This window comes from Quercus suber, unplaced genomic scaffold (assembly GCF_002906115.3).
Source record: "Quercus suber isolate HL8 unplaced genomic scaffold, Cork oak 2.0 scaffold_1, whole genome shotgun sequence".
NCBI lineage: Eukaryota > Viridiplantae > Streptophyta > Magnoliopsida > Fagales > Fagaceae > Quercus > Quercus suber.
In genome coordinates, this window is record NW_027069468.1 from 1,854,278 (window position 1) to 1,870,035 (window position 15,758).

Below are 15,758 nucleotides of genomic sequence, written 5' to 3' on the forward strand. Positions count from 1 at the left end.
AATTATGAGAGGAACACATATTCACATTACATTCACGCTCTAGCTTGCCCTTAAAATCTTTGTTTTATTTTTTATTGAAAAATATTAACAGATACCTTAAAGTAGTTTGCTAATGAACCGTTATAGAAAAATTTTTATGGAAAGAGAAAAAATTAAATAATATTTTAACACTCTTTTCAAATTTTCATAAAATTTGCATTAAAACTTTTCTAAAATAACTGGTTAACAATGGTTTTATGGGCACCAATTAATCTTGAGTAGCTAGAGGATCATAGTCTTTATTAGTCGTGGGCTCACTCCACTGCCTACCTGCACTTTCAAATTTTAAGCTGTGTGAATTTCTAAATGGGTCTTAGTTAATTTGGCTCCTATGATCTAATAAAACTCTCATCGCTAATTCAGTTATATATTTCATCTTGCCATTACATTAGCAACATTTGATTTAGAGAAAGTAAAATATTAAAATCATAATTATATCGAATTGGATTACTTTTGCCTGTCAAATTTGCAAATTCTTATTTTTCTTCCTCATTGACTCAAAAAAAATGTGAGTTTTAATTAATTTAATTGATAAAAATTTTATTATTATTATTATTTTTTCTAATTTCTAAATTTAACAAAATGGATTTATAAAAGAAAATCTAGGACAGAAAACTAAATTCTTGGAAAGAAATTTCTAGAGTTCAATACTCCATAATATATGGGTTTGGTAGTTCGTACTCGTACTCGATCGTAGATTCGTAACTTATAACCATCTATACATATATATATATATATATATATAGGTCCCGGAAATCACTCTTAGCGTAAAATCCGACAAAAATTCTTTCCCCTGTCTTTGTCCTTTCTATGTTGTCTCTCTCTCTCTACACAGACCCACACACCCATAAACCAAAGCTCCAAAGATTTTCTCTAGAGCCAAACATAAACCATTAGACAGGCTACATATTCTTGAATTCTCCTAGAGTCATTCTTCCACTTCTCTTCTCTGCTGCCCTCTTACACACTCTCTCTAAGTCTCTACAAGCAAATAAACCAACTTCAAAGTCCAGCAGAGAGGCCAAAACTTTATCATGCAGTTCTCACCAATGTCCCTCATCCAAACCAGTTAATATATCACATACATAACCATACAGTTTTTGTTTTAATTTTGGGATCAAAATGGGGTCTGCAACATCTTCAATGGCAGCTAAGTTCGCATTTTTTCCACCGGACCCACCATCTTATGACATCTATGTTGATGCATCCACTGGGAAAATGAGAATGTCCGATGTTCTTAATCATCAGAGAGAGGACGTGGACGTGGACGTGTTGAAGATAAGCACCAAGAAAGGGAATGAGATTGTTGCTATGTACGTCAAAAACCCATCTGCGTCTATGACCCTGCTCTACTCTCACGGCAATGCTGCTGATCTTGGACAAATGTTTCACATTTTCACTGAGCTTAGCCTTCACCTTGGAGTTCACGTTATGGGGTCAGTTTGCTCTATATATTCTCTTTTTCTAAGCCAAAAAGAAATCCATCTTATCGTAATATAGAAATTTTTTTTCAATTATTTTTTGTGAATGTAATCTCTAGTCATTCAAAGAATCAGTATGTTTTTTTGTGCGTTGCAGATACGACTATTCTGGATATGGACAGTCATCTGGAAAGGTATTTATTTGCACAGCCTTTTACACATTTCTTGTGTGTATCTTTCATTTTTATTCCCCCTTTTTTTTTCCTTACAAGTGGGGTGGGGATTTTAACCAAGAAGAATGAGTTACAAAGCTCTTGACATCTTTCATTTTTACCATTAATTTACATTACATTTAGGTGTCATATCAATTATTAACTTTAAATTGACTGTACAGATGAGAGAGACGAAATAAAACGTGTACAAAAACTGTGAAAATAGCAATTTCCATAAAATAATATACAAAATCTTCTGCGTGGATGTATACAAATCTCATCTTTAGCCTGATTTTAGAAGGACTGGAAGCAAATTTACGCAAATAGCATTTTTTTTCCCATAAGCGCAAGCTTCAAGTCATCGGTTCTTCCCAATTGTTTGTTACTTTCTGATCAGTTTAATGGATGAAAAGTGAGCAAGCTTTTTATGTATATTTGAATTTCATTAGCACTTGTCACTTTCAGAATCATGTAGACCATAGGGGTGGTGTTTCCTTTTGGAAAATAATTTCTCAACTATCCATCCTACTTGATGCTGCAAGCTATATGTTATGGAAGTGGTGGGATGTCGGTGCTCAATTAGATTTGAATTGAAATAGTGGAATCATAAATGACAATCACATTATTTAGTCTAAATTTTATCACAAAGTCTAGCTTGTCTAGCATTTGCTTTGGAGACATTTTCACTCAGTTTCTTAACCAATTTAGATTATGACTTATGAGTCTATGATAAGTATTCATCCTACAAACCACTGTCCTAAAACTTGGTCACCAATCTTCTTTATTAGATTTGAATGTGACTAAAGAAGCAGACTACTTAATTATCTTGTGTCTGTGTCAATAAGCCAAGTGAGCAGGACACATATGCGGACATAGATGCTGCTTATAAATGCCTTGAAGAGACTTATGGAGTGAAGGAGGAAGACATTATATTGTATGGGCAGTCAGTTGGAAGTGGACCTGCACTGGAACTGGCTATCCATTTGCCACGATTGAGAGCTGTAATTCTTCACAGTCCCATCTTGTCTGGCCTGCGGGTCATGTACCCAGTGAAGCGAACATTCTGGTTTGACATATATAAGGTTTTTCCTCAACTTTATATTTTCAAACTATAGCTTTGTTGTTTTACATGAGATATAATTATGTCCTTTATTAAAAGGTACCTTTTGTTTCTGTTGCAGAACATTGATAAGATTCCACTAGTCAATTGCCCTGTTCTGGTAATTCATGTGAGTGTGGCTTTTGTTTGATCTTCCAAACCAAGTTAATCTCATAGTAAAGGTATCTTGAGCATGTTCACTGCTTTCATGGCCTGACAGCACAAGGGTTACCTTTTAGTTGGGTCAAATCAATATATGTAAAGGTTATTGCCCTCTCATAAATGGAAATTTATGTAGGTTTCGCCAATAAAAATACTTTAGAATTCCTTATATGTATGCATGAGATCTACCAGCATAAGGCCATAAATTTTGGTGTTTTTCCCCAACAGTCTTCAGTGATTGCAGATTTGGCCATGGACCAACCTGCGTGGTCAATGGTATAGGGGTGTATAGACTTAATAAATTCTTATTAATCTGTTTCTTTCCAAACTAAAAATTTTACGAAAGTGATTCTGTATGTGGAGTTTAATGAATATAATTTAAAATATTTCATATCCTACAAATTGACATGATAATGTGAGAACCTATTAATCTGTGTTTTTCAGATGCAAACCTTTATGAATGTGGTTTCTATAATGTGGCATGTAATAAGTACAATTTCAGAAAATTTTAGGATCTATAAATTTACATGACAATGTGAGAATGGCTAGCAATCCAGCCACTTCATACTGGTTAGTAAGACGCATTCTTGACAAAGTTGACACCCCTAATGGCTTTATCCCCAAACATGTAGGACTTGTACTACAGCCATAAAATTCCAGAACCCTATTTTCTTCCCCAAAAATTTTGACATTATAAGAAACTAATTTAGTTAAAGGGATTCTAGTCAGTGCTCCAGGTGACACTCTAGTTGCTAATGGCAGGGAACAGAAGATGAAGTAGTGGATTTCTCCCATGGTAAGCAGCTCTGGGAGCTTTGTAAAGAGAAGTACGAACCTTTGTGGGTCAAAGGAGGAAACCACTGCAACTTGGAACTCTATCCAGAGTACTTAAAGCATCTCAGGAAGTTCGTATCAGCCATAGAAAAACTACCGCGTCCTCAGTTTGTTTCTGAACAAAGTACAGAACAATTATCAGAGCAGTCACTCAGTACCACAGACCAAAAGTCCAGAGCAAGCTCAGAGCTTAGAGAGAAGTCTAGGCCAAGTACTGGGCAGAGAGAAAAATCTAGGCTGAGCACAGACAATAGGGAAAAATCAAGAACCAGCACTGACAAGAGGGAGAAGTCAAGAAGGAGCATGGAACGGTCTGGAAAGGCAAGGAACAGCACAGATCAGTCAGAGAGAGCAAGGAATAGCTTTGACCGGTTAGTTGAACTATTTAAGAAGCAACATTTATCTCCTGCATTGGATATATGCATCATTCCTCTCACATTGTATAGATCTCATAGTCTTATGGGATCCACATGCTGTATGTGAGAGAAAAATAATGCATATATCTAAAACATGAGATACCATTTAAGAAATTTGATTCATTTTCTTTACTTTTTTCATTACCTTACTCATTGCTGCGCTGATGCCTTAAGCTCTCTAAACAAATATGTCAATGTGACTAACTGTTGGAACCAATCATGGCAGCTTGGGAGACATGGTGAGATCAGTTGGATTATGTAATGTGGATTGTTTGAAGCAGACAGCTTTGGAGGCCTGAGGTTAAATGGTTAAAAGATTCAGTGCTTGTGATTGGGTTGTACATTTCTGTTGGACTTCCATGTTTGGTTGATTGGTTAGAACTTGGAAAGATTTAACTGAGTAGTATTACAGGAAAAGGTGAGGTCCGTGAGGAACATTCCAACTTCCAGTGTTGGTGGTTCAGGAGGGCAAGTTGTTTTGGCACAAAGTAAAATTTGTACATCTGTTTCAGATTTCATAAATTCATTTGGAATTATAACATTTTGGCAAATTTGACTTTCAATTTGAGACATACCCATATGCCTAATGTCTATACAGTGGATACAAATAGATTTGACCTGACAATTTGCTCCAAGCCACTTGAACTCTTCTATTATGAAATTCTCTCATAAATGCATTCATGACTTCAACAACTGCCTTGAAAGCTTTTTCTGTGATGTGGCAAATAAGAAAGGCCCTATGGTTTTATGGTGAGTTTGGTTCAAAATTTTGAAATTGTGCCTTTTGATAATAAAAAAAAAAAAAAAAAACCTTTTGTTAAAATTTTGAAATTGTGCCTTTTGAAAAAAAAAAAAAAAAAAAAAACCTTTTGTTATTGCTACTCACTTATTCTAATGTGAAAAAACATAAAAATTATGCTACAAGACCCAAAAGACAACATTTATAAATATTACAAAAAACATTAAATCAGGTTTTGAAATCGCAAATGCAATTTTTTTGCCTAAAACATATTAACCAAACGGGTACATTGCCTTTAATCACTAATGAGAAACATCATATTAAGATTGTGTATTTCAACTTATGAGCTATGGTGAAAATAGAAAAATCTTTCAAATTTTACCTATATCCTTATATATGGTTAAATTTTCAAAATTTATATTTAATAAAAAAAATGTAAGGCAAGTTTGAAGAGCTTCTTTCTAGGCTCCTTGCGCAAAGTCAGATGAGTTTTATTTTTCATTAATAAAAAAAGGAAAAAAAAAAAATGGAAGGATATTGTGGATGCTGAAATGGCAGCATCTTGGCCTTACAAAATTGCACACAAATAGCTCCCTCTACAGTATTGCAGCTAGTATGAAATACCAATAATATCCTCAGGCTGTGTGCAATTTATGTATAGAACCCTCTATTCTCTTCTTCGTCTTCTTCTTAAACCCCTAGCAAGCACAGCATATAATACAATATAAGAAGAAGAAAGTCACACACACTCTTTCAAGTCTCAAGTGTCAAGGGTTCAAGGGAAGGGTTTTGAGAAAGTTTGTGGTTTGTCTAGGAATTAGAATTTAGAAGAAAGGGGTTTTCATTCAATGGCTCCAGTGCTGAGTAGAAGCCTAGCTACAGCTTCTCTTGCTTCACTTCCCTCAGCCTCCTCCTCATTTTTACTGAGAAACAGCAACAGCAACAGGGTTTTAAATCTCACGACTGCCTTTGTGCCACAAAATGGTCTCAGAAAGCGCTTTTCTTCTTCTTCTGGGTTGAAGTGGAAGTATGAGAGAAGAAACCACCGGTTAGCGCTGCGGTGCGAGGCTGCCGCTGTGGCCGAGAAAGAGGCCGCCGACGACACTTCTGGTGAGAAATTTGAGTACCAAGCTGAGGTCCGTCTCTTTTCCATTTTCCCCTTTCAATTTCTTATACCCTCTTTGCTTGTTTCTAACATATATAGTTTCAAAAGTAGAGTCTTTTATTCTTACTACTGCTACAACTCTATCCAATAACTTCCACTTATTATTTCTTCTTACCAATTTAATTGATCTTTTACACTCAAATTCTGTTTCTTCTTATCCTTCTTTTTTTTAAAAAAAAAAAAATGAATATCAAAATTCATTTTTTCCCCCTTTTCGTTACCATGTTTTGGGCAGTAATCTGCTCACTTAATTTGGGTTATTTTTTTTCACTAACGAAATACAAGATGAAAACTTTGATGAGAACTCCTTTGATGAACTTTTAAATGGTTGAAAGTTTTGTTTTCATTTTCTTCTTTGGTTTTTATGGGCTTTAGAGGGACCAATTTGTTATGAGTTTTTAGTTGAAAGTTGATGCATTATGACAAATTGCAGGTCAGTCGCCTCCTAGATTTGATAGTTCATAGTTTATACAGCCACAAAGAGGTGTTCCTTCGAGAGCTTGTGAGGTGAGCAAATGCCTGCTTGTGCTTGTACAATATACACTCTAATATCTTTCTTTTGTACAACTTAATACTTGGGATTTATATGAGTGACATCTTGCAATAAAAAAAGCTCCATTTTTGTGTTTCTCATCTTCATAAAATGTATGATACATCTTGCAATAAAAAAAGCTCCATTTTTGTGTTTCTCATCTTCATAAAATGTGTGATTGCGTGTGCATGGTTAATTATGAGATTGTGTTTTGACCTATATGTTCACTTAATTCTGTTCTTCTTTTGCAGTAATGCAAGTGATGCTTTAGACAAGTTAAGATTCTTAAGCGTGACTGAACCCTCGCTGCTTGGAGATGCTGGTGATCTAGAGATACGTATCAAGCCTGATCAAGACAATGGGACTATCACTATAACGTATGGTGATGCTAAATTTTAGCTCATTCTTTTCCTGGATAATTGAGTGGTGTTTTTGAGATGGGATCTTATGAATTTGCAGAGATACTGGTATTGGAATGACCAAAGAAGAGCTCATTGACTGTCTTGGAACTATTGCTCAGAGTGGTACTTCAAAGTTCTTAAAGGCTCTGAAGGTACTTTTAAACTCTTTTATCCATAGGGTGCATTATTTTATTCCTTCCTGTGTGACTATTTTCAAGTTCTATGCTGCTTTGAAGCTTACACTTCCAGCCTTAAAATTTGTTAGGAAAATAAGGATCTTGGAGCAGACAATGGTCTGATTGGTCAATTTGGTGTGGGGTTCTATTCTGCCTTTCTTGTTGCTGAGAAGGTAACTTTTATAATTAAACTCAAGTCTTGTTGCAATTTTAAATTCCTTTTGAAGCTTTTAATGTGAATGCTTTTACTGGGTGGCCACTAATTGAGCTTAATTTGTGTACATCATACACCATTGATTAGGTTGTCGTGTCTACAAAGAGCCCTAGATCAGATAAGCAATATGTTTGGGAATCTGTTGCTGACAGTAGCTCGTATATGATTAAGGAAGAAACTGACCCTGAAAAGTTCCTACGTCGTGGAACACAGATCACACTCTATTTAAGGGTATGCCACTCTTCTTTTTTTCTTTTAATGAGATAGATTGTGCATGTTCCTGTCACACTCTGCTTGTTTCAATGGAAAACAAAATAATTGAGTGGAGCGTCTTGAGATGTTGCTTCTTCTCTGGTCTTTATCATAATGATTGTGTTGTTATTATTCCATATGATTCATGATTTTATGGAGTGAATTGAGGAGGGTATCTTGGCTGTTGCTGGAAGACTAGCAGCTTATCTTGTTATGGATATAGGAATAGAAGTTTAAGAACATCCTAATCTGTTGTTTTTCTTGCAGGGAGATGACAAGTATGAATTCTCAGACCCAGCTAGGATTCAGGGTTTGGTAAAGAATTACTCTCAGTTTGTTTCCTTCCCCATTTATACATGGCAAGAAAAATCAAGGACTGTTGAGGTGAGACGCCTTAAATTATCCTCTCTGTCAGGAAGGTTATTTGGGAGATTGAAAATTTTAGATCTCTGAATAGTTTTGTCTGTCCAATTGTAAAACAATTAGCTACTTGTTTTTTAAACAACCCCACCCCCCCCCCATTTTAAAACACCCCCCCCCCCCCCCCCCCCCCCAAAAAAAAAAACCCCAAACTAATTCTAATTTTACTACGTTTGCTACTTAAGAAATAGTGACAAACAAGGGTGTTACCCATAATTTTAGGAGTATTGGTGAGATCTTCATTCTGGGTCATTTTGTCTAACTCAGTTATTAGAGTGTCTCACTGTCTTAATCTCCTGATGTAATTTTTAACTTATGTCTTCATCACTGATGGTATTAGAACCTAGGTTCTGAATACAATAAAGCAAACCTCTTGTTGATTTGTTATCCAGTATTTACTAATTTAAACTTAAGCAGGTGGAAGAGGAGGAAAAATCAGAAGAAGGAGAAGAATTGAAGCCAGAGGTAGTTGACTTGGCATTCCCAATTGTGGGCATTGCACTTTTCTCAGTATGGTTTTGAGTGTGTTACTTTACTTTTGACTAGGGTGAAAAGAAAATGAAGAAGACTACAAAAACTGAGAAGTATTGGGACTGGGAATTAGCCAATGAGACAAAGCCAATTTGGGTGAGTTTAAGCTGTATCTGCTTTCAAAGGTCATGATATATTGTAGTAATTTTCTTTTATAGAGATATCACTTAATGGCATGCGTTTTGCATAATCTCTTATGCACATATTCTATTTTAGCTTACCTTGTCTGCCCTGCTGTAGATGCGGAATCCAAAGGAAATCCAGAAGGATGAGTACTATGAATTCTACAAGAAGACTTTCAATGAATTCTTGGATCCAGTTGCATACACTCACTTCACCACTGAGGTACGTAGGGTTCTTTTTTTTTTTTTTGGTAGCCACATCTGCAGTTAGGAATTACTTTACTCTGAAAACTGTGCAGGGTGAGGTTGAGTTTAGAAGTGTCCTCTATATTCCTGGGATGGGCCCTCTTAACAATGAGGATGTAGTTAATCCAAAAACGAAGAATATACGTTTGTATGTGAAGCGTGTATTCATCTCAGATGATTTTGATGGTGAGCTGGTAAGTTTTAACATATTAACTTGAGATTCTATGAAATTACCCTCTTGTGGTGTGAGTTTTATATTAATGATGTCTTTTATCACTTATACATTAGAGATGTAAAATTAATTTGTTATATATAGAGGATATTGGTGGTAACTATTATGTCTGTATTTTAACCCCAAAGGGTTGGCTTAGTGGTTCATAAGGCCTTATGATATCCATGAGATCTTGGGTTTGAAATCTCTTGCCAACGTCTTGGGGCCACCTCCAAGGGATTTCTCTTTGTAATTACTTGGTGTGTATGGGACGGGGAGACTGCATATATTTGAGGGAATAGTTAGATTCTTGAAGAGGTCTGGCTACCCTCATTTGTAAATAAAAAATAAAATAAAATAAAAACTAGTATTTCTGTATTTTACTCGGAGAAACTTCCATAATAAGCTGTACAATGTAACATTTTATGCATTTGAGTTATATTTGTGAACTTTTGAAGTATGAACATCTTTAAAATTATGAAACCTGAAAAGCAAACAGAAAGGGGACTCTAGATGGAAATGTTTATGTTTGCTGAAAAGTTATGCTTTGAACCTTTCTTGTTTACAACATATAGAAGCAAGAATGCAAAAATCAAGCTGAGAAAACCTGTATTTCTGAACATTGAAATCTAAATTGTCTTTAGACATGACACAGGCGTTGTACATCATCACTTGCAAAAAAAACTCAAGACAGAGGGAGCAGTTATATATACATCTGTGTCTGTGAATTTGTAGTATTAAGTATGACATAGACATAGTTTACTATCTGTTTGCATGTTTAAGAACGACAAACAGTTAAAAGAACAGAATTATTACAATGCTTTTCTTAACAAAATTGCATGGTACTTTGTTTTTTATTTTGTAATAAGTGAACGCACTTAATTTTTCTTTTAAGTTTCTACTTTCTAGTTCTATATTGAGTATTGGACACTGCTTCAAAAGGTCTCATTCCCTCAAGTGTTTGTCATGCCACTTTTTTAGTAGGAAAAAATTTCCTACAAATCTTCTGGAAAAGCCTTTTGTCCTTTTAATTAGAAGGATTGATGTGGTTTTTAAAAATACAGAAATACAAACTCTTGTACCCATATGGGGTTGAATCTATAGTTTTTACATTCTCAAGCTTCTGAGATAAGAATAAAGATACAAGTTGTCACGTGCCTTCTGTGTCTAGAAAAATTAATTTCTTATGTCTAATAATACTTGTACCCATATCGATGCTTGCTTACATTATTATTATTTTTATTTCTCATAGCACTGAATTAGAATTGGGTGTTTGATTTGCAGTTCCCGCGCTACTTGAGCTTTGTGAAGGGTGTGGTGGATTCAGATGACCTTCCTCTTAATGTTTCTCGAGAAATACTTCAAGAAAGCCGAATTGTAAGACCAAGTTTGTCAACATTTCTGTAGTATATACATAGGAAAAAAAAAAAATCACAGACATGTACAGGCACTTTATGATAGAACTACTTTACAATTTATGTGCATTTCTCAGTTATCAAGGGTTTATAATATCTCTGTTATTGGCTTATAGATTGGTTTAAAGGTCTATTATTGCATGTTTTTCTTATCTCTGTATATTTGATATTTTCAGGTAAGAATAATGAGGAAGAGACTTGTCAGGAAAACATTTGACATGATTCAAGATATCTCTGAAAGTGAAAATAAAGAGGTCTGTATCGATAAAATCTAGCCTTTCCCTTTAAGTGTTCCAACTGAGGCTTCTTAATGGACATTGAAAATTAATATTCTGATTCCAGGATTACAAGAAATTTTGGGAGAACTTTGGCAGGTTAATAAAATTAGGATGCATTGAGGACTCTGGAAATCACAAGCGCATAACTCCATTGTTGCGGTTCTACACTTCAAAAAGTGAGGAGGAGCTGAAAAGCTTAGATGATTATGTTGAAAACATGAGTGAAAACCAAAAGGCTATCTATTACTTGGCAACAGACAGCTTGAAAAGTGCCAAGACCGCTCCTTTCTTGGAGAAGTTGTTGCAAAAGGACATTGAGGTATGCATTCTATACTGTATTTTGGTGGGACTATATTAAGCTCAGTGCATACTGAGAGAATTTTGGGTTGCATGGTTGTAGGAAAAATGATCGAAGAAGTTTTTTTTTTTCCTTCGTTAAATAAAAATGTTAAGCATGGTTTATTTCCTGTCATTCTAGATACCTTTGGTTGCTGTTAAGCTGGACAACTTATTCCTATTGAAAAATGTTTCTTTTCCTTTTTTTTATGGGCAAATTTATTTAATATTTACATCCTTTCTGGATTGCTGCTGTGGGTTATATATTTTAGGTTCTGTACTTAATTGAACCTATAGATGAAGTCGCCATCCAGAACCTGCAGACTTACAAAGAAAAGAAATTTGTTGATATTAGCAAGGAAGACTTAGAGCTTGGTTAGTACTTTCTTCTTTTCTGTGTGATTATTGATGGCACTTATTTGAATATATTTGTTGTTGTAGCTTCACTTGGGATATTTGTTGTGAATCATTCTCATGACTGTTTTATACCAGGTGATGAGGATGAGGTGAAAGAAAGGGAAACAAAGCAAGAATACAATCTTCTCTGTGATTGGATAAAGCAACAACTTGGTGATAAGATAGCAAAAGTCCAAGTCTCAAAGCGTCTAAGCTCATCTCCCTGTGTGCTGGTTTCTGGCAAGTTTGGTTGGTCTGCTAATATGGAAAGGTCAGTTGTGGGCTATCAATGTTTACGAGCTGTGCTCAAGACAAATGTTATGAAAATAAAGACATATGCTATTGATTTTCAAAATAAAAGTTGGTTGTCATACTTAGTCAATGAAGGTTTAAATGATTTTTGTTTGTACACTTTTGTAGATTGATGAAGGCGCAGGCTCTTGGAGATACTTCAAGCTTGGAGTTCATGAGGGGAAGGAGAATATTGGAGATTAATCCAGATCATCCCATTGTCAAAGACCTCAATGTAAAACTATTTAACTCAATGCTGATTGTAGACTTAATTTTGAAATAACTGGTCCTGATGTTGACTAACAGTTATGTAATGTTTGTTATTCTACTTGCAGGCTGCATGCAAGAATGAACCTGACAGCACTGATGCCAAGAGAGCTGTTGAACTCTTGTATGATACAGCACTGATCTCCAGTGGATTCTCAGTAAGAGCCAACCCCAGATTTTCTCTCATTAGTTAAATAGTATGCATAAGTTTTAGCGGCTTAATGTTATTTGGATTTTTCCTTTTAATGATGCAGCCTGACAGTCCAGCTGAGTTGGGAAATAAGATCTATGAGATGATGGAAATGGCCCTTGGAGGAAGATGGGGCAGATCAGAAGAGGAAGAGGCAGAGGCAGAGGCAGAGGCAGACACACCAGAAGATGGTGCTGAAGAATCTGCTGCAGCAGTTGTTGAAGCCCCAGAGACGCAAGTGGTTGAACCATCTGAAGTAAGGGCAGAGAGTGATCCTTGGAGTGATTAAATTAAATGTCTTTTGGAAGACAGAAGTTTTGGCATTATTTCATTATTGTTAAAGGAAATAATGCATATGGAGGGGAAAAGAAAATAAGAAGAGAAAAGAAAAGATAACTTGGGAGAAAAAGGGGGGTTGGGGAAGAGAGTATAATGATTGAGTGTGGCTGGGAAGAGAAAAATAGTAAGTTTTGCTGCGATTGATCATTGGTGTTAATTTGACAAATGAATTCCTCTAATGTGGTTCTGGAAAGAGATAAAGAAGGTCCACTATTTTTATCAGGCTGGCATGAGTACAAATGCATTTTTCTCTATGATTGATTTTTGGTTTTTTAACATGTATGGCAAAAATGTATAACTCGGAACCACTCAACTCTACGCTATTTAGGCAAAACAAAAAAACATATGAAGTTTGAATTTGACAAGTTAGATTGCATTGGTTTTCCTAGAATGGTGTGGGCACACAATTGAGAAAAGAAGAAAATGAGAGTCAGTTAGGGAAGCGGAAGTTCATTTCTATACCATTCGAGCACGCAGTTGGCATTAAAAACTGCAGATAGAGTGATTAATAGTAATTAGTACCATTGATCTCATTTAGCTGAAAAAGGAATGGCAGCAGGGGGGTAAGGAAAATATATGAAGAGACCGCGGGGGGTGGGGGTGGTGGTGTAAGGAAAGGTTGAGTACATTAATGAGATAAGAGCGAGACTGTGAGAGAAATCCAACAAAAAAATGTGTATATGTACGCATTTGTGGTGGGTGGGGGTAAGGCGAGTCAAACTCGTCATTGCCCATCAGTTCTCTAAGGTAGGTAAAATTTGTCGTGAGTTAGATGAGTTCGGATGAGTTCGGTGGTGCAGGATATAGTTGCCATCTCCATTAAATAAGTGGAGAAGAGGATATTATTATAAGTGGAGAAGAGGATATTATTATGTTCACAGTATTTTTACAACATTTTCACAATAAATTATAGATGATTAGTTGTCATTAGTTTAAATTTGAACCTATCATTGAGATTACTTTTTTGCCTCAACAATAATAGTCAGTAATAACCTGTCACTTATGATTTGTTGTAAAAATCTTGTGAAAATGTTGTGGACATATCATTTTTCTATGGCTTACGACAAGTTTTGTTTTTCTCTAATAATCTATATCTATATATTACTAAAAATTGAAGCGTAGCGTTTAATGCTGTTGCTCTTATGTTGTGCCACATGAGTTACCACATCATTTTTTTTAATATAATTTGTCCTACAATTTTAAAATGGTTTTTACAATTTTTAGCTCTTGTGAGAGTGCCCTTTTTTTTTTTAGCACTATGGCCCAAGGATCCTGGGCTGTGTGAGAGGTTCTTGGTGGACTGGGATCAATTCTCCGCAGCTAACGGGCTGATTTAAGAATAGATTGGTGCACAGAACAAACTTCCTACGATTACAAAACAACTAAAAAATATTCGTATTGAATGACATTTAACAGTAAAGGAAATGCATAATAGATGAAATATAATGCAAAGAACACGTTAGGGATCCTCTAATTAGTGAGGTATGTCTCATTAGTTTCTTTTTAATTATGATTACAAAACTCACTAAGACATGATGCAAGGTTCAAATGAGTTCAAAATTACAGACTTTGATAGCCATTCAAGCTTCAAAGACTTGCAAAGTTTGAATTCGTTGAATCCGAGCGTGTACTGTAGTGGCTGCCTCTGGGATACCGGGAACAGATTCCTCTGTTTTCCCTTTAGCTTTACAGAGTCTCTCCTCAATCTTTTTGAAACTTTTGAGAAATGACTTTGAATGCCTTGACGAATGACCTAAGCATCCAGAATCGAATACCCTATCCTTTTCCTTTCCCCCCTTTTTATAGCACAGCTTCGGGCTCCTAGGGGTACTACCGATTTTTCCTTTTTGCCCTTTGAAGTCGGTTCAGAGCCTGGTTGTTTCAGGATTATGTCATTTCCCTTTTTCTCATAGTTCCTTTCTTTTTTGCTGCGACCGGATGAAAGTCTCCCAGCTAGTTTTCCATTTCCAGATTTTCCCGTTGGTTGACCTGAGGTGTTTTGGCTTTTGCTCTAGCTTTTCCAGCTTTCCCAGTTGTACTTTTCTTGTCTCTTTCTTTAAATGGTTGGAACCAAATCTCCTGCATCTTTGCTTTGTACTTCCACTGTGTGCCTGGTTCATAAGGTCCGCGTGCCTTTTGTCTTTTTTTTCTCTCTTCAAATCTGCTTCAGTTTCACCTCACGCGTCCGGGGATCCTCTGCCTCTGGTATTGCTTCTGGGCGTCCCGACCCAATTCTTCCTTCTGGGCTTGCTGTTTCCTTTATCTGTTTTCTTGGGCCCTTTTCTTCGTAGACCTCTGGATCAGATCCTCTGGGCTCCTTTCCTTTTCTTTCTTTTCTCCTTCCTTTCCTTTGTTGTGAGAGCCCACCCTTTATTCTCTCTCTCTCTCTCTCTCTCTCTCTCTCTCTTTTTGTGTGAAATGGGCCTAAAGTCTTTTTCATCTCTTTTTTGGGCCTATTTGTGGCTATTTAATTATTTTGCACCTCAACATTTAGCCCTCCGAGCTCATGGGTTGCCTGCAGCCCATGCGTGAGTTTGTTTGTTTGTTTGTTTTTTTTTTTTTTTTGTAGGATCTTCTTTTGTTTTGATCCTTCTGCGGGATCCTGATCTTCCATTTCTTCGGTGTACTGGCTTTTTTGCTTCTTCCCTCCTTTTTTGTGACTCTTCCCTTTCTCGTGGTACGTGGCAGTTGGGTTGAAATAAAACTCCCACCACCTACTTTTACGTTTCCCATAACACTCATTAATAATTGCCGCTAACTTCTTCTCTTTTAAATTTAATTCTTGGTAACTGGCGCGTCTTTTCATACATCTTCTTCTCTAACTGCTCTTATTCTAGCATTTTCTCTTTTACTCTCTTTTGCCTACCTGAGTCTTCTGTTCTCAACCCTTTTTCTTTTCTTTCGATCAGTCTCGTCGTCATCTTCTTTTCTTCTTTCCAGATACCCATTACTCCAATGGCTTCTTCTTCTTCTTCTCGAAAAAGAAAGGAGCGTACTCCTAGTCCCTTTGAAGGCGAGGGCTCCTCTAGTTCTGCGCAAGATGAGCTTGTCGTT

At 36.1% G+C, this 15,758-nt stretch overlaps 2 protein-coding genes across 2 annotated transcripts; both read left to right on the plus strand.

Moving 5' to 3' along the window:
- Positions 1-810: 810 nt before the first annotated feature.
- Positions 811-4,876, plus strand: LOC111996829 (uncharacterized). Its single transcript, XM_024028860.2, has 6 exons — positions 811-1,475; positions 1,618-1,654; positions 2,518-2,754; positions 2,854-2,901; positions 3,696-4,138; positions 4,410-4,876. The coding sequence occupies exons 1-6, from the start codon at positions 1,162-1,164 to the stop codon at positions 4,480-4,482; spliced, it is 1,152 nt and encodes a 383-aa protein (XP_023884628.2). The 5' UTR covers positions 811-1,161; the 3' UTR covers positions 4,483-4,876.
- Positions 4,877-5,598: 722 nt separating this feature from the next.
- LOC111996826 (heat shock protein 90-5, chloroplastic) lies at positions 5,599-12,926 on the plus strand. Its single transcript, XM_024028834.2, has 19 exons — positions 5,599-6,058; positions 6,521-6,594; positions 6,871-6,996; positions 7,079-7,172; positions 7,286-7,369; positions 7,498-7,641; positions 7,930-8,046; positions 8,500-8,547; positions 8,629-8,709; positions 8,854-8,958; positions 9,035-9,175; positions 10,477-10,569; positions 10,784-10,861; positions 10,950-11,204; positions 11,494-11,596; positions 11,714-11,888; positions 12,038-12,143; positions 12,244-12,333; positions 12,430-12,926. The coding sequence occupies exons 1-19, from the start codon at positions 5,771-5,773 to the stop codon at positions 12,652-12,654; spliced, it is 2,427 nt and encodes an 808-aa protein (XP_023884602.2). The 5' UTR covers positions 5,599-5,770; the 3' UTR covers positions 12,655-12,926.
- The last annotated feature ends 2,832 nt before the right edge of the window (positions 12,927-15,758 follow it).

Coding starts and splice junctions, on each gene's coding strand:
- LOC111996829 (XM_024028860.2), top strand. CDS start 1,162: ATGGGGTCTGCAACATCTTCAATGGCAGCTAAGTTCGCATTTTTTCCA. Junction 1,476..1,617: donor CTTGGAGTTCACGTTATGGG/GTCAGTTTGCTC, acceptor TGTGCGTTGCAG/ATACGACTATTCTGGATATG. Junction 4,139..4,409: donor GCAAGGAATAGCTTTGACCG/GTTAGTTGAACT, acceptor CAATCATGGCAG/CTTGGGAGACATGGTGAGAT.
- LOC111996826 (XM_024028834.2), top strand. CDS start 5,771: ATGGCTCCAGTGCTGAGTAGAAGCCTAGCTACAGCTTCTCTTGCTTCA. Junction 8,047..8,499: donor AAAAATCAAGGACTGTTGAG/GTGAGACGCCTT, acceptor AAACTTAAGCAG/GTGGAAGAGGAGGAAAAATC. Junction 8,959..9,034: donor ACACTCACTTCACCACTGAG/GTACGTAGGGTT, acceptor AAAACTGTGCAG/GGTGAGGTTGAGTTTAGAAG.